This window comes from Carcharodon carcharias, chromosome 14, assembly GCF_017639515.1.
Source record: "Carcharodon carcharias isolate sCarCar2 chromosome 14, sCarCar2.pri, whole genome shotgun sequence".
NCBI lineage: Eukaryota > Metazoa > Chordata > Chondrichthyes > Lamniformes > Lamnidae > Carcharodon > Carcharodon carcharias.
The window spans coordinates 123,017,669-123,041,898 of record NC_054480.1 but is presented as its reverse complement, the minus strand read 5'-3'; the positions used below and the strand labels follow the sequence as shown (position 1 = coordinate 123,041,898).

Genomic DNA, 24,230 nt, shown 5'->3' with positions numbered 1-24,230 from the left:
GATGAGGAGAAATTTCTTCACCCAGAAAGTGGTGAGCCTGTGGAATTCACGCCAGAAAGTAGTTGAGGCCAAAGCATTGTATGTTTTCCAGGAGTTAGATATAGCTCTTGGGGCAAAAGGGATCAAAGGATATGGGGAGAAAGTGGGAGCAGGCTATTGAGTTGGATAATCAGCCGTGATCATGATGAATGGCGGAGAAGGCTCGAAGGGCCGAATGGCCTACTCCTGCTCCTGTTTTCTATGTTTCCATCTCTTCTTTTATACTCTATCCTACTGTGTAGTTACAATTAGGGGGCCTGCACACCACTCCCACAAGTGACTTCTTGCCTTTATCATTTCTCATCTCAACTTCTACATCCTGGCTTCCAGTACTTATGTCATCCCTCTCTAATGTGCTAATACCATCAATAATTAACAGAACCACCCCTCCACCTTTTCCTAGCTTCCTGTCCTTCCTAAATGTCACATACCCTTCAATATTCAGGACCCAATCTATGTCATCCTGTAGCCATGTCTCTGTAACGGCTATTGGATCGTAATTATTCATTTCTATTTGCGCTATCAGTTCATCTGTTTTGTTTCAAATGCTGCGTGCGTTTAGATAATAACTTTAGTTTTTTCCTTTTATTTCTGTAGCATTTAGCTTTATTGGATTTACTCAGATTTGTACTCTTTGCCCCTTCCTGTCACAGTCTATCATTTCCCATATTAATACCTTGCTCTCTTGCTTGTCTCTACTCTTTGGTTTACCACATCTTCCCAAATTTGATCCCTTGCCCTCACTATTCAGTTTAAAATCCTTTCTATTTCCCTAGTTAGGCAGCACATGAGGACACCAGCCCCAGCACGGTTCAGGTGTAAACTGTCCCAACAGCACAGATCCCACTTTCCCCAATACTGGTGCTGGTGCCCCACAAACCAGAATCCATCTCCCAACACCAGTCTTTGAGCCACATATTCACGTGTCTCAGGTAATAATCCAGAAATTATTACCTTTGAGGGCCTGCTTCTTAATTTGGTGCCTAGCTCTTCATGCGGACTATGCAGAGCCTCCTTCCTCATCCTGCGTATGTCGTTGGTACCTACATGGGTCACGACCACTGAAAGTTTCTCTCCAGTCCTGAGCAGATGTCCCAAACCCTGGCACCGGGCAGGCAACAAAGCCGCCTGGGCTCTCGCTCTTTGCTACACAGAGCAGTGTCAATCCCCCCCCACTATACCGTTCCCTGCTACATTCTTTTTTGCTCTCCGCACTTGGATGACTTCCTGTACCACGGTGTCATGGTCTGTTTGCTTATCCACCCTGCAGCACCCCCCTCTCATCCAAACAAGCTGAGAAAACCTCAAACTTGTTGGACAATTGTAGAGGCCCTCTTGGTCCCCCTACCTGCCTCACTCGCAATCACACCCTCCTGTCCCTGGCCACTGACTAAATCAGAAAACCCTAGTGGTGTGACTGCCTCCTGGTATAAAGCATCCAGGTAACTTTCCTCCTCCCTGATGTGTTACAGAGCCTGCAGCTCAGCCTCCAACTCAATGACTCTGAGCCGAAGTTCTTCGAGCCATAAACACTTGCTGCAGACATGTTTGCCCTGGATCACAATGTTATCCAGGAGATCCCACATACTGCAGCCTTGACAAATCACCTGTCCTACCATCCTTAATGTGTTTTAGATAATAAATTAATCATATTAATCACTTATTTATGTTGCTTTCATATATATTTTATTCAATATATAAAGTTTTGTGTCTTTAATCTGATTCACCAATGTGAAGAGATGATGTTGATTTACTTGGAAACAAGAATGGTGTCACACACCCTACATTCTAAGCATGTTCCTATAACTGTCTATTTTTGGGAGGCCAGTCTTAATTTAGGGAATGGGGCTTCTGTTCTCACCAGTAGCTGCCAACAGTTAATGACACCGGAACACTAAACTGGGCCAGCATTCCAGCAACCAGCACGAGGAAAGACCTACGCGTATTATAATTTAAAACCAGTGGTTTTATAACTAGGTGAGGGAATTCCCCACAAATATAATCAAGCTCTCAGGGACCCCTACTCTAACTTCCAAAAAACATCAGCCATTCAAATCAACACTATTATGACTGCAGAAAATGTTTGCCAGTGCACAGCAAGAGAAGTAACACTAGTCTACAACAAATACAGAAGCTTGACAACAGGTGCACAGAAACTTAATGGTCTGATAGACACAGAGTTCAAGCATCTCAATTTGCAAACAGATAACTTGAGCAAAAATTTACAAAATACCTGACTCCAATGTCCATACCTGCAGTGACACCATTTTGCAGTGAGCCCTCATAGAAGATATTGGATGGAAAGGCACTGAGAGCTGGATGCATCCGGTATTGGACCTGCAGACGGATTGGTCGGATCCCCAGAACAACCAGGCGTTCAAATAGTGACTGAGACAGACCAGCTTTAGCAGCTTTCTTACACATGACAACTGGACCAAGCTGGCAATGGTCACCCACCAGGATCAGCTGTAAGAAACACACCACAGCTCAGATTCAGTGTTTTACTCACATGCCACCTACTGTCATCACTGTTTGTCTCGGAGCCGAAAGACAAACTTTTAGACAATTCCAAGTCATCACACCTGGCTTGTTTTAGAAAAGGTTGGCGTGCCTAGATTGTGATGCAAGTGCATGCCTTCAGTATGAATCTGAACAGTACACAAAGACAGGAAGGCAAGTAAGAAGAATTGGCTGTTTAGGATTGATGAGTGACACCAATAAATAAATCATTAATATTGTGTATCAAATTAACTCACCATCTTATACTCCCTCTACTTTCATTCATGCAAATTGCTCAGGAGGATGAGACAATAAAGTCAGCTTCTCTGAGGTACAAGATCTGAATCCAGCCCACATGTATAGAAAGAAAATCTCTCCTTCCACTCCTTACTGTAGGGATCTCAATAAAATGGACAGTCTCAACCCAGCACCATATGAATGGAGTTATAACTAGCAAGTCCATCCGATTCTTACAACTTTAACCAGGTTAATCCCAAACCAGTTTACACAGCAGGACTTGACAGATGAATCCACAAATCTTTTGGGGAAATCAACTCCATATTGTGCTGTAAAGCCAGATCTCTCTCATGCTCACCTAGGCAAGCATGTCACCATAATATGCTAATGAATCAGAATGCCTGACAGAGAGGTTTGTGCATTAAGCCCACAATGTAAACTCAGCCTTTGCTGTCACAATCTGAAACCTGCTGCATTCCTAGCAGCAGCCTTGGCCCCAGCACCAGGAACTTATGTAGCTACACTTGACCTACCTGCTTTGCTCCCAGGACCACGGGGACCATACATTCAGGCTCTGTGGCCTGTGTGCTCTCATCAATCAGAATGGAACGGAACTGCATCTTAGCCAAGCGTGGGTCACCAGCTCCTACACAGGTACAGCAAATAACATCTGCATTCTGAAAAAGAACACAGCATGGCTGATGTAGGCAAAAACTGAACTCAGAACAGAAACCTTTCATGATAAAAAAACAGTATTCAACCACAATCCGTAGCCTCATGGTCCAACCCTTACCATCAAGCCAGGGGATCAATCCTGGTTCAATGAAGAGCACTAAAAAGCGTGCCAGGAGACGCATCAGACATAGCTAAAAATGAGGTGTTAACCTGGTGAAGTTACAACACAGGACTAGTTGTGTGCCAAACAGCGTAAACAAGTGATAGATCGAACTAAGCAATTCCACAACTAACAGATCAGATCTAAGCTCTGCAGTCCTGTCACATCCTGTCGTGAATGGCGGACAATTAAACAACTCACTGGAGGAGGAAGCTCCAAAAATATCCACATCCTCAATGATGGGGAAGCCCAGCACAAAAGATAAGGCTGAAACATTTGCTACAATCTTCAGCTAGAAGGATACCAGTCTTCAGCCAATTCGATTCACTCCACGTGATATCAAGAAACAGCTGAAGGCACTGGATACTGCAAAGGTTATGGGCCCTCTTAATATTCCAGCAACAGTACTGAAGACTTGTGCTCCAGAATTTGCTGCACCCCTAGAAATCATCAGGACAATTCAAACCAGCCAATTACCACCCTATCAGTCTACTCGCGATCATCAGTAAAGAGATGGAAGGGGTCATCAACAGTGCTATCAAGCAGCGCTTGCTTACCAATAACCTGCTCACTGATGCCCACTTTGGGGTCCACCAGGAACACTCAGCTTCGGAACTCATTACAGCCTTGGTTCAAACATGGACAAAAGAGCTGAACTCCAGAGGTGAGGTGAGAGTGACTGCCCTTGACACTAAGGCAGCATTTGACTGAGTGTGGCATCAAGGAGCCCTAGCAAAACTGGAATCAATGGGAATCACAGGGGGGAAATCTCTCCACTGGTTGGAGTCATACCTAGCACAAAGGAAGATGGGTTGTGGTTGTTGGAGGTCAGTCACCTCAGTCCCGGACATCACTGCAGGAGTTCCTCAGGGTAGTGTCCTAGGCCCAACCATCTTCGCTGCTTCATTAATGACCTTTCTTCCATCGTAAGGTCAGAAATGTGGATGTTCGTTGATGATTGCACAATGCTTATCACCATTCACAACTTGACACATATTGAGACAGTCCATATGCAGCAAGACCTGGACAACATTTGGGTTTGGGCTGACAAGTGGCAAGTAAGATGCACGCCACAGAAGTGTCGGACGATAACCACTTCCAACAAGACAGAATCTAACCGTTGCCCCTTGACATTCAATGGCATTATCATCGCTAAATCCCCCATTATCAACATCCTTGGGGGGGTTACCATTGACCAAAAACTGAACTGGACTAACCATATAAATACTGTCACTACAAGAGCAGGTTAGAGGCTGGGGATTCTGCAGTGAGTAACTCACCTCCTCCTGACTCCCCAAAGCCTGTCCACTATCTACAAGGCATACGTAAGTAATACAACCATGACTAACAAAAGAAATTAAGGATAGTGTTAGATCCAAATAGGAGTCATATAAAGTTGCGAGAGAAAGTAGCAAGCCTGAGGATTGGGAGCAATTTAGAATTCAACAAAGGAGGACCAAGAGATTAAGGGGGGAAAAATAGGGTATCAGAGTAAACTTGCAAGGAATATAAAAGCTACTATGTGTAAAAAAAAAAATTAGTGAAGACAAATGTAGGTCCCTAACAGTCCAAAACAGGAGCAGTTATAACAGAGAATAAGGAAATGGCAGTGCAATTAAACAACTACTTTAGTTCTGTCTTCGTGGAGGACATTGTGCAATCATCAGCGAACATCCTCACTTCTGACCTTATGATGTAAGGAAGGTCATTGATGAAGCAGCTGAAGATGGTTGGGTCGAGGACACTACCTTGAAGAACTCCTGCAGTGATGTCCTGGAGCTGAGATGACACACATTACTTCCCAGAAACACTAGGGAACCAAGGGTCCAGTGAGAAGGAGGAATTGAAAGAAATTAAAACAATAGTGCTGGAGAAATAAATGGGACTGAAAGCCGATAAATCCCCAAGGCCTGGTAATGATTATGAGGGGCATAGATAGGGTGGAAAGGAAGGCACTTTTCCCATTAGTAGAGGGGCCAATAACCAGCAGGCATAGATTTAAGCTAAGAGGTAGAAGGCTAAGAGGGGAGTTGAGGAGAAAATTTTTCACCCAGAGGGTGGTGGGAGTTTGGAACTCTGCCTGAAAGAAGTATTAGAAGAGGTAGACAGATTCTTGTTAGGCAAGGGAATCAAAGGTTATCAGGGATAGATGGGAATGTGGAACTCGAAACATAAACTGATCAGCCATGATCTTATTGAATGGCGAGGGGCCAAATGGCCTATTTCTGTTCCTATTTCATATGTACGGATGGGCAACAAATGCTGGCCTTGCCAGTGACGCCCACATCCCATAAAAGAATAAAAAATTCCTCTGACTCATCCAAGGATACACAGACAGCCCCATTCCCAACTGTACCCCAACCTTCAAATCACCAGGCACACAGCTCTCCCTGACCTGCCCCCGGCACCCGATTTTATGCCCTACTCCCTCAGGATTCCTCAGCCACACAACCTCAGTGCTACCCCTCCTCCCTCAGGACACCAACTTTCAGTACCGCAAATAGGATTTTTGTAGCGGACACTAGGTACTTGCACTCTGGGAGCTAAAGGAACATTTGATTTAATGCAGTGGAAGTCAGAGGAAAAAGATTGCAACAAGTTTCTTACCATCAGCAGCTCCCGCTCTGCAGTCCTTTTGAGCGCACGGTAGCGTTTCTCATCTGCAGATGACAACTCTCCAGTCTCATCTTTCAACTGCTGCAACTTTTGCAATTCAGGCATGCTGGAGAGCAGGACAAACATATTATACAGTGTAAACTGCAGTTATCAAAGATGATGCATAGAAGTCAGAGATGTGAGCTATACTTTAGGTTGCATCAGTGTTTATTTTGATTACTGCCTAAGTAACACATTATCCCCATGGATGAGTTATTGGTGGCCCTCATCAAGGAGCTGCTAGCAATCCAGCTAGCAATAGTCACTCTCATCCTTCTGCTCTGTTGAGAGCAGCCTCCGAGTGAACTAGCATCACCCTGGTGAAGGATCACCCGTACTCAGGAACAACTTTTTGTTATCTACAAGGAAATGGTTGTTTTAGTCTGTGTTGAGTGTGAAACAATAGATGCAGAGTTGAGAGTTTATAGAGCAACTAGCTGAGTCAATGGAGTGTTGTTTTGGAGCTGCATTAGAGTGCTTCAGTTCGAGTTTGGTGAGAGAGGGAGTTCAGTGAGTAGGGGAGGAAGGGTCCTTTAATTTTCTACTTTTCCTCAGCAAGAGCAGCAGCCTTGGCAAGTAGGGCCTGGTAAGCATTTCTTCTGTGCTTAACATTCTCTAAACTAGAGGAAATAAAAGTAAAGGGAGTAATTTAAGGGTAAGTCATGGCAGGGCAGCTCAGCCAAGAGGAATGCTCCTCCTGTGTGATGTGGGAAGTCAGGGACACTTTCAGTGACCGGGGCAATCATGTATTCAGGAGCGTTTCCAGCTGCAGCTGGAGTCACTGTGTAGCATCCGCAAGGATGAGATCTTCATGGATAGCACATATAGTGAGGTGGTCACACTGCAGATAAAGAGTGCACAGGCAGAAAGGGAATGGGTGACCACCAGACAAAGTATAAACACTAGGCAGGTAATGCAGGAGTCCCCTGGGTCCATCTCCCACTCCAACAGATTTTCTGTTTTGGATACTGCTGGGGGAGATGGGGCGTTTCTCAGGGGAATGCAGCAAGAGCCACGAGTAGTCAGCTGCACAGAGGTGTAAGAAAGAGTGGCAGAGCAATAGTGATAGGGGATTCTATTGTAAGGGGAACAGATAGATGTTTCTGCGGCTGCAGATATGACACCAGGACATTCTGAAGGGGGAGGGTGAACAGCCAGGAGGTTGTGATCCAGATCGGTATCAATGACATAGGTAAAAAAAGGGATGAGGTCCTGAAAGCAGAATATAGGAAACAAATTAAAAAGCAGGACCTCAAAAGGTAGTAAGCTCAGTATTACTCCCAGTGCCATGTGTTAGCAAGATCAGGAATAGGAGAATGGACAAGGTGAATGCGTGGCTGGAGAGATGGTGTATGAGGGAGGGATTTAGATTCCTGAGGCATTGGGGCCAATTCTGGGGAAGATGGAACCTGTACAAGTTGCACCCCAGCAGGACTGGGACCAATATCTTCACAGGGGTATTTGCTAGCACTTTGGGGGAAGATTTATACTAGATTTGCAGGGGAATGGGAATCTGAGTGTGGAGACACGAGAGGGAAACAAAGATAGGAATGAAAGCTAGAAGAGTAGAAAGCGAAAGTGGAAGGCAGAGGAAACAAGGGCTAGCAGCAAATAGGGCCATAATACAAAAAGTAGTGTGAAAATGTTAAAAAGACAAGTCTAAAGGCATTATCTGAATGTACAGAGCATTCGCAATAAGGTAGATAAATTAACAACACAAATAGATGTAAACACATACGACATGATTGCGATTACAAAGGCATGACTGCAGGGTGACCAAGCTGGGAACTGAATATCCAAGTGTATTTGATATTTAGGACAGACAGGCAAAAAGGAAAAGGAGAGGTGGTGTGGCGTTGTTAGTTAAGGATGAGATCAGTGTAATAGTGAGAGGATAATGGCTCAGGAAATCTAGATGTACAGTCAGTCTGGGTGGAGCTAAGAAACAAGAAGGGGCGAAAAAAATTAGTGGGAGTTATCTATAGGCCTCCAAACAGTAATGGTAAGGTATTAAACTGGAAATTAGAGATGCATGTAACAAGGGTGCTACAGTAATCATGGGTGACTTTAATCTACATATAGACTGGGCAAACCAAATTAGCAATACTGGGCAGATGAATTCATGAAGTGTGTACGAGATGGTTTTTTTTTAAAGACCAGTAGGTCGAGGGTCCGACTAAGGAACATGCTATTCTGGATTTGGTTTTGCGCAACGAGAAGAGGTTAATTAACAATCTTGTTGTGCGGGGTCCTTTAGGGAACGACCATAACATGATAGAATTCTTCAAAATGGAAAGTGAAGTAGCCCGATCTGTTTATGCTTAAGATCCTAGTTTCAAAGGAAACCATGAAGATATGAGGCGCCAGTTAGTTAAGATAGATTGGGGAACTTCATTAAAAGGCACGATGGTAGATAGGCAATGGCTAATGTTTAATGGCTGAATGTATGCATTGCAACAATTATACATTCCTTTATGGCACAAAAATGCAACAGGAAAAGTGGCTCAACCATGGCTAACAAAAGAAGTTAAGGATACTGTTAGATCCAAATAGGAGTCATAGAAAGTTGCGAGAGAAAGTAGCAAGCCTGAGGACTGGGAGCAATTTAGAGTTCAACAATGGAGGACCAAGAGACTGATTAAGGGGGGAAAAATAGAGTACGAGAGTAAACTTACAAGGAATATAAAAGCGGACTATAAAAGTTACTATGTGTAAAAAGAAAAAGATTAGTGAAGACAAATGTAGGTCCCTAACAGTCCAAAACAGGAGAATTTATAACAGAGAACAAGGAAATGGCAATGCAATTAAACAACTACTTTAGTTCTGAAACAAAAACAGAATTACCTGGAAAAACTCAGCAGGTCTGGCAGCATCGGCGGAGAAGGAAAGAGTTGACGTTTCGAGTCCTCATGCCCCTTAGACAGAACTGTCGAAGGGTAATGAGGACTCGAAACGTCAACTCTTTTCTTCTCCGCCGATGCTGCCAGACCTGCTGAGTTTTTCCAGGTAATTCTGTTTTTGTTTTGGATTTCCAGCATCCGCAGTTTTTTGTTTTTATTACTTTAGTTCTGTCTTCACAGAGGACAACACAAATAACTTCCCAGAAACACTAGGGAACCAAGGGTCCAGTGAGAAGGAGGAATTGAAAGAAATTAAAACAATAGTGCTGGAGAAATAAATGGGGCTGAAAGCTGATAAATCCCCAAGGCCCGGCAATGATTATGAGGGGCATAGATAGGGTGGAAAGGAAGGCACTTTTCCCATTAGTAGAGGGGCCAATAACCAGCGGGCATAGATTTAAGCTAAGAGGTAGAAGGCTAAGAGGGGAGTTGAGGAGAAATTTTTCACCCAGAGGGTGGTGGGAGTCTGGAACTCTGCCTGAAAGGGTGGTTGAGTCAGAAACTCTCGTAACATTTAGTATTTAGATATTCACTTGTGTTGCCATAGCCTCCAGGACTATGGGCCAAGCGCTGGAAAATGGGATTAGTGTAGTCAGATCTTTGTTGATCGGCGCAGACACGATGGGCCGAATGGCCTCCTTCTGTGCTGTAAACATCTATGAGTCTATAATCTACATCGCAGGATACTAAAGGAGGCAGCCATGGAAATAGTAGGTGCATTGGTTGTCATCTTCCAAAATTCTGTAGATTCTGGAACAGTCCCGGCAGATTGGAGGGTGCCAAATGTAGCCCCCCTATTTAAAAAAGGAGGGAAAGAGAAAACATCCAATTACAGACCGGTTAGCTGAACTTCAGTAGTGGGGAAAATGTTAGAGTCGATTATAAACGATGTGATAAGAGGACACTTAGAAAATATCAACAGGATTAGACAAAGTCAACATGGATTTATGAAAGGGAAATCATGTTTGACCAGCCTATTGCAGTTTTTTTGAGGACGTAACTAGCAGGATAGATTAGGGAGAATCAGCGGTTGTGGCGTATTTGGATTTTCAGAAAGCTTTTGATAAAATCCTACATAAGAGGTTAGTGTGTAAAATTAAAACAACATGGGATTTGGGGTAATATATTGGCTTGGATTGAGAACTGGTTAGCAGACAGGAAACAGTAGGAATAAACAGGTCTTTTTCAGAGTGGCAGGCAGTGACAAGTGGGGCATTGCAGGGATCAGTGCTTGCGCCCCAACTATTCACAATGTATATTTGGATGAGGGAGGGGATCTCATTGAAAAGTATAAAATTCTGACAGGGATGGACAGATTGGATGCAGGGATCGGCTGGGGGTGAGAGATTGCAGAGTTCCGAGATTGAGGGGGATCTGGGTGTCCTACTGCATGAATCACAAGTTAGTATGCAGGTACAGCAGGTTAAGTAGGAAAGCTAATAGAATGTTATCATTCATTGAGAGAGGAATTGATTACAAAAGTAGGGAAGGTTATGCTTCAGTTGTATAGAGCATTGGTGAGACCACAACTGGAGTAGGTGTACAGTACTAGTCACCTTATTTGAAGAAAGGCGTAAATGCATTAGCAGTTCAGAGATTTACTAGACTAATACCAGGAATGGGCTGGTTGCCTTATGAGGAAAGGTTGGATAGGTTAGGCTTGTATCCACTGGAATTTAGAGCGAGGCAACTTCATTGAAACCTTTAAGATCCTGAGGGGTCTTGACAGGATGGATGTGGAGAGGATGTTTCCTTTTGTGGGAGAATCTAGAACTAAGAGTCACTGTTTAATAATAAGTGGTCACTCATTTTAAGACAGATAAGAAATGGTTTTCTCTGATGGTAGTGTCTTTGGAACTCTTTCCTCAAAAGGTGGTAGAAGCAGAGTCTTCTTATTAAGTTTTTTAAGGCAGGGCTAGATAGATTCTTGATTAACAAGGGGGTGAAAGGTTTTTGGGGTAGGTTGGAATGTGGAGCTGAGGTTACAATCAGATCAGCCATGATCTTATTGAATGGCGGAGCAGGCTCAAGGAGCCAAGTTGCCTACTCCTGCTCCTAATTCGTATGTAAATGTAGTATTTCTAAGTTTGCTGACAACAAAAAACTTGGTGGGAGTGTGAGTGATGAGGAGGGTATTGAGAGGCTTCAAAACGATTTAGACAGGTTGAGTGAGTGGGCAAATACACGGCAGACGCAGTATAACGTGGATAAGTGTGAAGTTATCCACTTCGGTGGGGAAAACCAGAATAGCAGCGTATTATTTAAATGGTGATAGATTGGGAAATGTTGATGTACAAAGGGACCTGGGTGTCCTTGTACACCAATCACTGAAAGCAAGCATGCAGGTTCAGCAAGTAACTAAGGCGGCAAATGGTACGTTGGCCTTCATAGTGAGAGGACTTGAGTACAGGAACAAGGATGTTTTACTGCAGCTGTACAGGGCCTTGGTGAAACCACACCTGGAGCACTGTGTGCAGTTTTGGTCTCCTTACCCAAAAAGGATATACTTGCCATAGAGGGAGGGCAGCGAAAGTTCACCAGACTTGATTGTCCTGTGAGGAGAGATTGAGCCGACTAGGCCTGTATTCACTGGAGTTAAGAATGAGAGGGGATCTTATTGAAACAAAATTCTGGCAGGGCTGACAGATTGGATGTAGGGATGATGCTTTCTCTGGCTGGGGGGGGGGGGGGTCTAGAACAATGGGTCACAGTCTCAGGATACACAGTAGACCATTTAGGACTGAGATGAGGAGAAACTTCTGCACTCAGAGGGTTGCGAACCGGTGGAATTCTCTACCACAGAAGGCTGTGGAGGCCAGGCCACTGAGTATATTTAAGGAGGAAATCGATTTCTGGACTCTAAAAGGTGACAAGGGGTATGGTGAGAGCGCAGGAGTATGGCATTGAGATGAGGATCAGCCATGATCATACTGAATGGTGGGAGTAGGCTCGAAGGGCTGAATGACCTACTCCTATTTTCTATGTTTCTATGTCATACAGACCAGAAATGACTAAGGTTTGATTCTGAGTTCGAACTGATAAACATTTGGACAAAGCTCTCATCCCTGATTGCTATCCAGTGGACAGACCATGTGGCTTGGCAACAGGGAAGGGCTAAGCTATGATGCTCTTGTGGTCAAATACTCAAGGCTATGGGAATGGCTGCACTGCCAATGTGGAGTCTCCACCTTCAGAAATGAAGTAGCGATATTAGCATTTCAGAAAGAGGTCACAAATCTACCAATTATAATCTTGCTTTGATTACAAGCTATTCCAGTCCCTTGTTCGATCTTTGACTTAGAGACTGTTTTCATTGGCTGAGCTCTTGCACAGGATTTTTACATTTTTTATAATGGCGGACAATTCCACTGCCAAATGCTAAAATAATTAACGTGCATCAGTAGATTATTAATTGGTGAAAGAACCTAATCAGGACAGGCCCATCATAAAAAGCATTTGATAATCTACAGTGTGAATGAGAAAGTGAAAGTCTGCTGTCCACAGAGTAAAGCTATCAGGGAATGTTGTACGAGACAGGGCCCAATATCAATCACCAAAAAACAGATTTACTGGCCATTCATCTCAATGCTTCTGAAGTACTCTTGGAGACTGAGGGCACGAAGGGCAGAATCCTGAAACAATCAACTGCTGTCCACTCAAAGCACCCTATCCACACATCACAAGACCAAGCTCAAAACAAACACTGGAATATCTACAGGCGCTGGCTTTTGTGTTGTCCATGAGAAAGGGCCACCAAGTAATAGTTGCTCCCTACCTGTCCATGTTACGGATCTGGTTATGTAGAGCCAGGAAAGAGACTGGTGAATCGATGGCCTCACGACTCTTGGCACATAGGCGCACCACTTTTAGGCCTGTGTGATGGATCTTCTCAGTTAACTGGTCCACTGCAATGTTACTTGGAGCACACACCAGGACAGGACTATAAATTAAGCACATTAGAATCTTGTAGCACTAGCTCACCCAACAGGGAAATAATTTATTTCAAGCTTATTTTGAAGTGCAGTGCACAATTTTATAAAACTAGGATATCCTGGGTGAACATGTTTAATGCACAAGCAACAATTTCTAATAGCAAATGGCTATTAATTTCAAGAAGCCCACCCATTTATTTTTAACCGATTTAAATCCACCCAAATATACCTCAAAGGCAGATAAGAAATTCAGATCTTCACACGAATTGAATGCAACTGTAGACGAGCTCTCACAAACCAAGTGTCCTAAATGTGCCTTTTAAAATGGACTTCCGTGGAAACATTAAATTCCCTTATCAACTGAGCACAGTAACCTTTAAAGTTATGACTGCAACTTTACTAAAACCAATACACTGATAGTAGGGAAATATACACATGATCCCAGGAAATATAAGAACACAGGAATTTGGAGGAGTAGGCCACTCGGTTCTTCAAGCCTGCTCTGCTATTTAATAAGATCATAGCTGATCTAATTTTAGGCTCAACTCCACATTCCTGCCTGCCCCTGATGACCTTTCTCCCACTTGCTGATCAAGAATCTATCTCTGCCTTAAAAAAAATTCAAAGATTCTACTTCCACCCCTCTTGAGGGAGAGTTCCAAAGACTGACAACCCTCAAAAAATCTTTTCCTCATCTGTCCTAAATGGGTGACCTCTTTATTTTTAAAAGGTGACCCAAAGTTCTAGAAATATAAAAATATTAATATTTATATTGTGATTCATGATCAGAAGCAAGAATTGGTTAAGTGCTGTGGCATGAACACAGGACATGACTACAACTATAAACATAATGAACAAGCCAAATCGAGTCCTTGCACATCCCTGATAGTCATATCTCCATCACTGGCAGGCGTACCTTCAGCTGCAGAGGTCCTAAGCTCTGGATTTCCCTCCTTAAACCTCTCCAACTTCCTACTCCTCCCTCCTTTTAGACATTCCTTAAAACCTCCTCTTTGACTAAGTTTCTGGCCACCTGTCCAAACATCTCATTAGATGTCTGTGTTAAATTCTCTTTGATAATGCTTCTGTGAGGTGCATTGACATTTTACAACATTAAGTGATATGCAAATTATTGCTGCTGTTGTTGAAAAGGCTTGCAAAATAATATTGAAAAATTTATGTTAAAGGGGTGAAATTTTCTATCGTTAGTGTTTAGTTGCATTTCTAGGTTGTGAATATCCAAAATGTGGAAATCTCAACCACCACCTCTCTGCAATTAGGGGCTGTAGACATTATACTCTTGAGCAGCTGGAAGTTTCACTGGTGTCACCAGGGAACTCAGCCATAACATTCCAGTTGCAGTAGCAGCTGGAACATTTGTAAAACAGGTCTTCTGAGGAGGACCGGTGGATAACATAACCCTGAACTAGATGCCACTGCAAGTCTACTCATTGTTAATATCTCAAATATATAGTAGCCAAAAAAAGTTGGAAACTTTATTTCAATGCTATACAAAAACAAGGGGACTTAAACAGAAGGACAGGGAAGAGAACAATGTCAGAGTGGCAGCTCTGAGGAACAGTCATACGAACTCGAAACATTAACTGTTTCTCTCTCCACAGATGCTGCCTGACCTGCTGAGTTTTCCCAGCATTTTTTTTTATTTCAGATTTCCAGTATCCGCAGTATTTTTTTTTATTCATTCATGGGATGTGAGCTTCACTGGCTGGGTCAGCATTTATTGCCTGTCCCTAGTTGCCCTTGAGAAGGTGGTGGTGAGCTGCCTTCTTGAACCGCTGCAGTTCATGTGGTGTAGGTACACCCACAGTGCTATTAGGGAGGGAGTTCCAGGATTTTGACCCAGCAACAGTGAAGGAACAGCGATATATTTCCAAATCGGGATGTTAAGTGACTTAGAGGGGAATTTCCAGGTGGTGGCGTTCCCATGTATCTACAACCCTTGTCCTTCTAGATGGTTGTGGTCGTGGATTTGGAAAGTGCTGTCAAAGGAGCCTTGGTGAATTCCTGCATTGCATCTTGTAGATGGTACACACTGCTGCAACTGTGCATCTGTGGTGGAGGGAGTGAATGTTTGTGAATACGGTGCCAATCAAGTGGGCTGCTTTGTCCTGGACAGTGTCAAGCATCTTGAGTATTGTGGGAGTTGCACTCATCCAAGCAAGTGGGAAGTATTCCATCACACTCCTGACTTGTGCCTTGCAGATGGCGGTCAGGCTTTGGGGAGTCAGGTGGTGAGTTACCCGTTGCAGGATTCCCAGCCTCTGACCTGCTCCTGTAGCCAGAGTATTTATATGGCTAGTCCAGTTCAGTTTCTGGTCAATGTTGATAGTGGGGGAATTCAGTGATGGTAATGCCATTGAATATCAAGGAGCGATGGTTGGATTATCTCTTGTTGGAGATGGTCATTGCTTGGTACTTGTGTGACACAAATGTTACTTGCCACTTGTCAGGTCAAGCCTGGATATTGCCCAGGTCTTGCTGCATTTGGACACGGACTGCTTCAGTACCTGAGGAGTCGCGAATGGTGAAGGTTGTGCAATCATCAGCAAACATCCCCACTTCTGACTTTATGATGGGAGGAAGGTCATTGATGAAGCAGCTGAAGATGGTTGGGCCAAGGACACTACCCTGAGGAACTCCTGCAGTGATGTCCTGGAGCCAAGATGACTGACCTCCAACAACCACAACCATCTTCCTTTGTGCTAAGTATGACTCCAACCAGCAGAGAGTTTTCCACCTGGTTCCCATTGGCTCCAGTTTTGCTAGGGCTCCTTGATGAAACACTCGGTCAAATGCTGCCTTGATGTCAAGGACAGTCACTCGCCTCACCTCTGGAGTTCAGCTCTTTTGTCCATGTTTGAACCAAGGCTGTAATGAGGTCAGGAGCTGAGTGGCCCTGGCGGAACCCAAACTGAGTGTCAGTGAGCAGGTTATTGCTAAGCAAGTGCTGCTTGATAGCACTGTTGATGACCCCTTCCATTACTTTACTGATGATGGAGAGTAGACTGATGGGGTGGTAATTGGCTGGGTTGGATTTGTCCTGCTTTGTATGTACAGGACATACCTGGGCAATTTTCCACATAGCCGGGTAGATGCCAGTGTTGTAGCTGTAATGAACAGCTTGGCTCAGAGTGCAGCAAGTTATGGGGCACAAGTCTTCAGTGCTATTGCCGGAATATTGTCAGGGCCCATAGCCTTTGCACTTTCCAGTGCCTTCAGCCGTTTCTTGATATCACGTGGAGTGAATTGAGTTGGCTGAAGACTGGCATCTGTGATGCTGGGGACCTCCGGAGGTGGCAGAGATGAATCATCCACTCGGCACTTCTGGCTGAAGATTGTGGCAAATGCTTCAGCCTTATCTTTTGCACTGATGTGCTGGGCTCCTACATCATTGAAGATGGGGATATTTGTGGAGCCTCCTCCCCCAGTGAGTTGTTTAATTGTCCACCACCATTCACATCTGGTGGTGGTAGGACTGCAGAGCTTAGATCTGATCCATTGGTTGTGGGATTGCTTAGCTCTGTCTATCATTTGCTGCTTATGCTGTTTGGCACGCAAGTAGTCCAGTGTTACAGCTTCACCAGGTTGACACCTCATTTTAAGGTATGCCAGGCGCTGCTCCTGGCATGCCCTCCTGCACTCTTCACTGAAGAAGTTCATTGCTTTTATATTTATGTCAGAGTGTTTGGAGCAGTGAATCAAACCTCCAAATCCTTCTCCATCATTGTACTTTGAAGTGCGAACATGGAAAAGTAGTGAGGCTTTGGGAAGTGTTGCAGAGAGTGGGACCAAGACTAATGGTAGAACCAGGAGAAATTAGGATGGAGAAGGTTGCAGAGATTGAAACAATGTTGTTAAGGGACCTAAAGAGAAAGATGAGGAGTTTAAATTAAATATACCTTGTGATCGGGAGCCAATGCAATCAGCAGGAACGGGGTGAATATGCAGCTAGTAATGGGCCAGACTGTGCACAGTAACTGAACTGTTGATGGATGCAGGATGGGCAGAGAGTATAGATTATTGGAGTATTCAAGGCTTTAAGGTGACAAAACAATGGACAAGGGTTTCAGCAGTACAAGGACTTGGCTGAATGAACAGAGATAGGCAGTTTTACACAGGCAAAAACAGACAGCCTTGGTGATGAACAGGGTTTATGGTTAGAAGCTCCGCCTGAGACCCAAAGTTCTGCATTACCTTGTTCAACCTGAGCAAGTGGCTGGGCAGAGAAATAGAATCAGTGTCAAAAGAGCAGAGTTCGTCAGGTTTCTAAAACCACAGTTTTATCTTTCCAAGGTTACGGCTCACCCACACCAATGCGACACCAATACTGGGACATTGTGGAGGTTAAGGCAGTGAGAGGTAGAAATACTATCAGCCTGCATATGGAATCTGGGCTATGACTGTGGGTTATGTAACCATAAGGCAACATATGGACAAGGAGGTGAAGAGTACCAGAGAGAGAACCTCAGGAGATGAAGGGCAGCCATTGCTGAAATCTACTAACTGCAATTGGATAGCTATTTCCAGAAAAATACAAACATGGCTGACAGAGCTGGACAATAGGAGAGGCAATGGTGGAGGATGCACGGTCCATCAAATGCCGCAGAGGTCAAGAATGTGGAAAAATGCCCATGTTTTTCCTGTTCACAAAAGGCGGAACAAAACCAACCCGACCGATTACCATCCCAGTGTACACTCAATTATCAGCACACTGATGGAAGGAGTGATCGACAGCTCTATCAAGTGATACTTACTCAGCAGTAACCTGCTCATTGATGCTCAGTTTGGGTTCTGCCAGGGCCACTCACCTTGAGGCTTCTTTACAGTCTTGGTCCAAATATGGACATAAAAGCTGAACTCCTGAGGTGAGGTGAGGTGAGAGTGACTGCCCTTGACAACAAGGCAATATCTGACAGACTGTGGCATCAAGGAGCCCTAGCAAAACTGGAATCAATGGGAATCAGGGGGAAAGCTCTCCGCTGGTTGGAGCCATACCTAGCACAAAGGAAGGTGGTTGTGGTTGTTGGAGGTCAATCATCTCAGTTCCAGGACATCACTGCAGGAGTTCCTCAGGGTAGTGTCCTAGGCCCAACCATCTTCAGCTGCTTCATCAATGACTTTCCTTCCATAATGTCAGAAGTGGGAATGCTCACTGATGATTGCACAATGTTCAGCATCGTCCATGATGCCTCAGATACTGAAGTGGTCAGTGTCCAAAAGCAGCAAGACCTGGACAACATTCAGGCTTGGACTGATAAGTGGCAAGTAACATTCATGCCATACAAATGCCAGGCAATGACCATCCCTAAAAAGAGAGAATCTAGCCATCTCACCTTGACATTCAGGGCATTACAATCACTGACTCCCTCGCTATCAACATTCTGGTGTTACCATTGACCAGAAACTGAAGTGGATCAGCCATATAGAAACCTTGGCTAAAAGAGGTGAGAGGCTGGGAATTCTGCAGTGAATAACTCACCTCCTGACTCCCCAGAGCCTGTCCAACTACAGGGTGCAAGTCTGGAGTGTGATGGAATACTCTCCACCTGCCTTGGATGATTGCAGCTCTAACAACATATGAAGCTGGACATATCAGGACAAAGCAGCCCACTTGACTAGCACTCCATCCACCACTTTAAACATTCACTCCCTCCACCACCGACGCACAGTAACAGCAGTGTGGTACCATCTACAAGATGCACTGCAGGAATTCAACAGCACCTCCTAAACCCACAACCACTACCAACTAGTAGGACAAGAGCATCAGATATGGGAACACCACCACCTGGAAGTTTCCCTCCAAGTCACTCATCATCCTGACTTGGAAATATATCGTTGTTCCTTCACTGTCACTGGGTCAAAATCCTGGAACTCCCTCCCTAACAGCACTGTGGGTGTACCTACACCACATGGACTGCAGCGATTCAAGGCGGCAGCTCACCACCACCTTCTCAAGGGCAACTAGGGATGGGCAATAAATGCTGATCCAGCCAGCAAAGCCTACATCCCATGAAAGAATAAAAATGGACAAGGAGAGATATCAGATGGGGAGCCTATGAGACTTTGGTCATCTTCCTGCTGTGATCGAGACAGAAATTAGATTTGCACTTTACTGAAATGAGTGTGCAGTTATAAAATTACAGCTTATACCATAAAATTGTTTCCCCTTTGTGCAAGTGAGGGTAGAGGTGCTGCTTACCCATTGCCTTGTCTGGCTAGGTGATACACTATAGTGGCAGAGGTGACAGTTTTTCCAGTGCCTGGAGGGCCTTGGATCAGACTGAGGGGGCGCTGGAGAACAGTCTTCACAGCATAAACCTGTTGGAAAGATTAAAACAGGGTCTTAATCAATCGCAGATGGCAACCTTACAACAGTTAGTCTGTGGCTGTGCCAAATGTACCTCACTGCAACGTGACCAATAATTAAGTGCTACTTTCAGTATTTAATTCTGTTGATAGAAATAGGTCTTTCAAAACTGATGGAACCCAAACAGTTTCTGAGCAGCATCTAGATTGAATTAAATGGTTTATGTCTGTTAAATGGTTCACATTTCACTCTAAGCTGTGGAAGCAGAGTGTTTACATATGACTAAATGTGCTAAAGATACTCTGGTGTAAACAGTGCATAAACAGATTTAAAATGCACTAAAGCTAGAAATATGTTGCAGTACAAGTGACTCATTCATAGCAAGAGAGTTAGTGTAAGTGGAGAGTTTCACTGGTCAGATTCTCATACACAGAACAATTAACAGATTAAAGCCTACAATGTGGAGTAGACTGGAAAACTATTGTATTCATGTTGTCCCATCAGCAAAATATTGAAACCATACAACCATCGCGTCCATGAAATGATGAGGTCATTTTCTGATCAACTGTTTCAATGCTGACAGATGCACACCGGTGCATAGATTGATCAAAGGCAGTGAGGAGATATTTACTGCAGTCTTGTTGATTACAAGAGCTTTCCTTGTGGTGGCAACACTCAAGTAAATAAGAAGGTACTGCTGCCTGCCAGAGATGAAAGAGCCCAAACTGAGGCAGGGGCACTTCACCCTATGGAGGCTGCAAAAGCATCACAGTGAGCACATGCTGCCACCTTGTGGTAACCGATGGGCTGAATAGTTTAAAGTGTGCATGCAGACAAACAATGCAGTTTCCCCGATTATCTCATTTTCTGTCCCTGTTCTGATCCCAGCTGAGGCTACAACAAAAGGCAACAAAGGTTGCAGATCGGGTAAAATTTGCTCCTTCCTTTGTTTTAGGACCTGCTTTGCCTTCAAAGGAAATTTACCATATAGTACTGAGACACTTCAGAATATAGTAGAGCAGATTATAGGAGAGTGATAAAACCTATCCTCAAAGGGTAACAGGGTTATGATATATTTTATCTACAAGTCAGACAGAATGAGCAGTTGGGCTCACCTGTCTCGGTTCTCTATCCCTGGTTGTGAATGGTGCACTTCACAGTGGATTAGGTTTACTGGCAGTCTGACCCAAGACAATTGAGAGGTGGCAGGTTGGATTTGATGAAAGTACTGAGGTGATACTGACAGGATGTATACAGGTGGTGCTTACTTCAGAATAAGTTCACTTCGATGAAAAGTCACTAACAAATCAGGTATAAATCTAAACACATTAAACCATTCAAAATTGCCTACCTGCGAGTGATTGAGGTCAGGCAAGCCATGGGCAGTGAAGCGTTTAGGGAGCTGGCATTTAATGATCACGTCCTCCACTTCATGGCCAAGCAATTTGTGGTAAATGTAGCCGGAGACAGAGGTCTCATCCACAGCAAAGGTTTTCAATGCACTCTGCATTCTGAAAGGGACAAGAAACATGGATCAGCTGGTTAATTTACCACAATGGGTCGCAATACAAGTTTTCATTGCAGAGTAGGCAGCCATACCAATCCCATGATAAATGGTTGGGAAACTCTCAAGGGCTTCCAACATGGTTGGATCAGCCCAAATCACCCCTGCTAACCACACTAATTTCCTATCTGCCTCTAATAAGTGTGACTAGATGGCGATATGCCAACATCACATACTTACTGAAATTCAAATGGTTTCATTTGTCAGCCCCTCAATCTGTGTACAGAGTGAAGTTGAAAAACAGAAAAATGTCACCTCCACCAACTGATGGTGTCACAGGTTTGTCAAGTTGAGTAGCTGAGACCTGGCCCTGGATGCTCCAAAGTTGAACCCCTAATCTGCGCCAAACTAGCTAACCTTGGCTTGGAAAGTGGGGCTGCTGAAAATAGCCTCAGTGTCTGGGGTAGAGATGAAAAATAGCTAAAATTTCTGCTCCTGGATAAGCCTCTAATCAGACATTAAGATTGGCTTTCACTACTGTCAGACATTAATGGCAAACAAACCGCCAGGTTTTTTTTTTCATTCATGGGATGTGGGCTTCGCTGGCTGGGCCAGCATTTATTGCCCATCCCTCGATGCCCTCTTGAAAAGGTGGTGCTGAGCTGCCTTCTTGACCCGCTGCAGTCCATGTGGTGTAGGTACACCCACAGCGCTGTTAGGGAGGGAGTTCCAGGATTTTGACCCAGCGACAGTGAAGGAATGGTAATATATTTCCAAATCAGGATGGTGAACGGCTTGGAGGGGAATTTCTAGGTGGGGTTGTTCCCATCTATCTGCTCTCCTTGTCCTTCTAGAAGTTGTGGGTTTAGAAGGTGCTGTCAAAGGAGCCTTGGTGAATTCCTGCAGTGCATCTTGTAGATGGTACACACTGCTGCCACTGTGTGTTGGTGGTGGAGGGAGTGAATGTTTGTGGATGAGGCACCGATCAAGCGGGGCTGCTTTGTCCTGGACAGTGTCAAACTTCTTCAGTGTTGTGGGAGCTGCACTCATCCAAGCATATTCCATCACACTCCTGACTTGTGCCTTGTAGATGGTGGACAGCCTTTGGGGAGTCAGATGGTAAGTTACTCATCGCACTATTCCTGGCCTCTAACCTGCTCTTGTAGCCACAGTATTTATGTGGCTAGTCCAGTTCAGTTTCTGGTCAATGGTAACTCCCAGGATGTTGATAATGGGAGATTCAGCAATGGTAATGCCATTGAACATCAAGGGGCAATGGTTAGATTCTCTCTTGTTGGAGATGGACGTTGCCTGGCACTTGTGTGGCATGAATGTTACTTGCCACTTGTCAGCCCAAGCCTAGATATTACCCAGGTCTTGCTGTATTTGGACATGGACTGCTTCAGTATCTGAGGAGTCACGAATGGTGCTGAACATTGTGCAATCATCAGCGAACAACCCCACTTCTGACCTAACGATGGAAGAAAGGTCATTGATGAAGCATCTGAAGATGGTTGGGCTGAGGATGCTACCCTGAGGAACTCCTGCAGTGATGTCCTGGAGCTGAGATGACTGACATCCGACAACCACAACCATCTTCCTTTGTGCTAGGTACGACTGCAACCAGTCTGATCTCCCTGATTCCGACTGACTCCAGTTTTGCTAGGGCTCCTTAATGCCACACTCAGTCAAACGCTGCCTTGATGTCAAGGGTAGTCACCCTCACCTCAGATGAACTGTCCATACCACATCTGAAGGGTTAAAATGTTTAATATCTTAATTGCATTAAGTATCTGCCTGATTAAAAAAATAATGGATATATAATGGAGCAATCAGGTTTCTGGTTCACAAGTAAATCTGTGTGTGCTTCATAGAGACATGATGTAATGCTTCAGAGATCAAGTCAAAAGTTGGATAGAACTGTTTTCAAAAAAATTTATACCTCTAGCTTGTTGCAACTCCTTGTGTAATCAATTCATTTGCAAAACTTTGGCCATTAATTTCAGCCTGAAAGTAATGGTCTGAGATATTTTCTGTATCTCCATCTTTCCTTTTGGAAAGGGTGAATAGTAGCTACCTACATGGTCTCCAGTGTCTGACACTATTGAATTGTGGTTTCATTTTCAATAATTTTTGAAATATCTTCAGGGGGAAAAAAGCAGCAAAAAAATACCAAATCTAATTTGACTTGGGGTGGGGGGATGAGAACAGGAGGGTTTCTAGTGAATAATGTTCCATTTATACCACAGATGAATTGTTCAGGTCATACAAATAATAAAATGACAGCAAGCATCTAGAAGGGAGGGCAGTTCCCAGAAAGAATGGCAAAACAAAAATCAAGATGGCTAACAGATACTGTTTTAACTCTAAAACAAAAACAGAATTACCTGGAAAAACTCAGCAGGTCTGGCAGCATCGGCGGAGAAGAAAAGAGTTGATGTTTCGAGTCCTCATGACCCTTCGACAGAACTTGAGTGACTCAAGTTCTGTCGAAGGGTCATGAGGACTCGAAACGTCAACTCTTTTTCTTCTCCGCCGATGCTGCCAGACCTGCTGAGTTTTTCCAGGTAATTTTGTTTTGTTTTGGATTTCCAGCATCCGCAGTTTTTTTTTGTTTTTATCTCTGTTTAAACTCTATTTGTATGGAAAATCTAAAGGATTTGCTATGTATCCCCTTACCTCACCGTGATTATAACAGACAGGATGTATGAATGGTAACTGTGCTAACAGATTCTTACACCATGAACTGATCAAGAGTGGTTCAGTTAAGCTGTTCCACAGAGACTAACATTTACTCCTTACTTCCTGGATTGTTCAGCATTTTGTTCACTTTTCCACAGTTTCAAGTCTGTTTCACACACAAATGTTACAGATACGCAAATTGTGCTTGGTTGCATAATGCAGCAATACCAGAATCACTATTCAGTTCCTAAAAATCAACATCTCAATACTTGAATCAGTCATTCGTAAATCACTCAGGTGCTTCTTTGAAAATTAAGAAACTGGATCTCTGCATCAAAAGAAAACATTTGCAGGTCTATAGGGCAAGAGGAAAGCTGAATTGATTCTTAGCCTCAGAGAGCTGATGAGTCAAACAGCCTCCTCCTATTGCTGTAAGATTCCATGATTCTTTACTAGTGAGGCACTGCAATTTGGACAGGAAACCTTCAATACAACACAGCACAAACTGAATATTCACAAAATTGTTAGGTATATATTCAATGTTCAAAGGCTGTATCTTACAAATTATTCACAACTGCAGCTGAGGTCAGGTGGGACAACACCCACTGTTAACATGCAC

At 44.0% G+C, this 24,230-nt stretch overlaps 1 protein-coding gene across 4 annotated transcripts in view; it reads right to left on the bottom strand.

Moving 5' to 3' along the window:
• The window catches only part of upf1 (UPF1 RNA helicase and ATPase), a 106,574-nt gene that overhangs the window by 11,269 nt on the left and 71,075 nt on the right, over positions 1–24,230 (bottom strand). For all 4 annotated transcript variants that reach the window (XM_041203882.1, XM_041203884.1, XM_041203881.1 and 1 more), the window contains exons 10-15: positions 20,777–20,936; positions 19,318–19,436; positions 12,941–13,105; positions 6,218–6,332; positions 3,309–3,452; positions 2,292–2,505 (exon numbers count right to left, since the gene is read on the bottom strand). In XM_041203882.1, the coding sequence (XP_041059816.1) occupies positions 2,292–2,505; positions 3,309–3,452; positions 6,218–6,332; positions 12,941–13,105; positions 19,318–19,436; positions 20,777–20,936 (917 nt within the window). The remainder of the gene's footprint in view (positions 1–2,291; positions 2,506–3,308; positions 3,453–6,217; positions 6,333–12,940; positions 13,106–19,317; positions 19,437–20,776; positions 20,937–24,230) is intronic.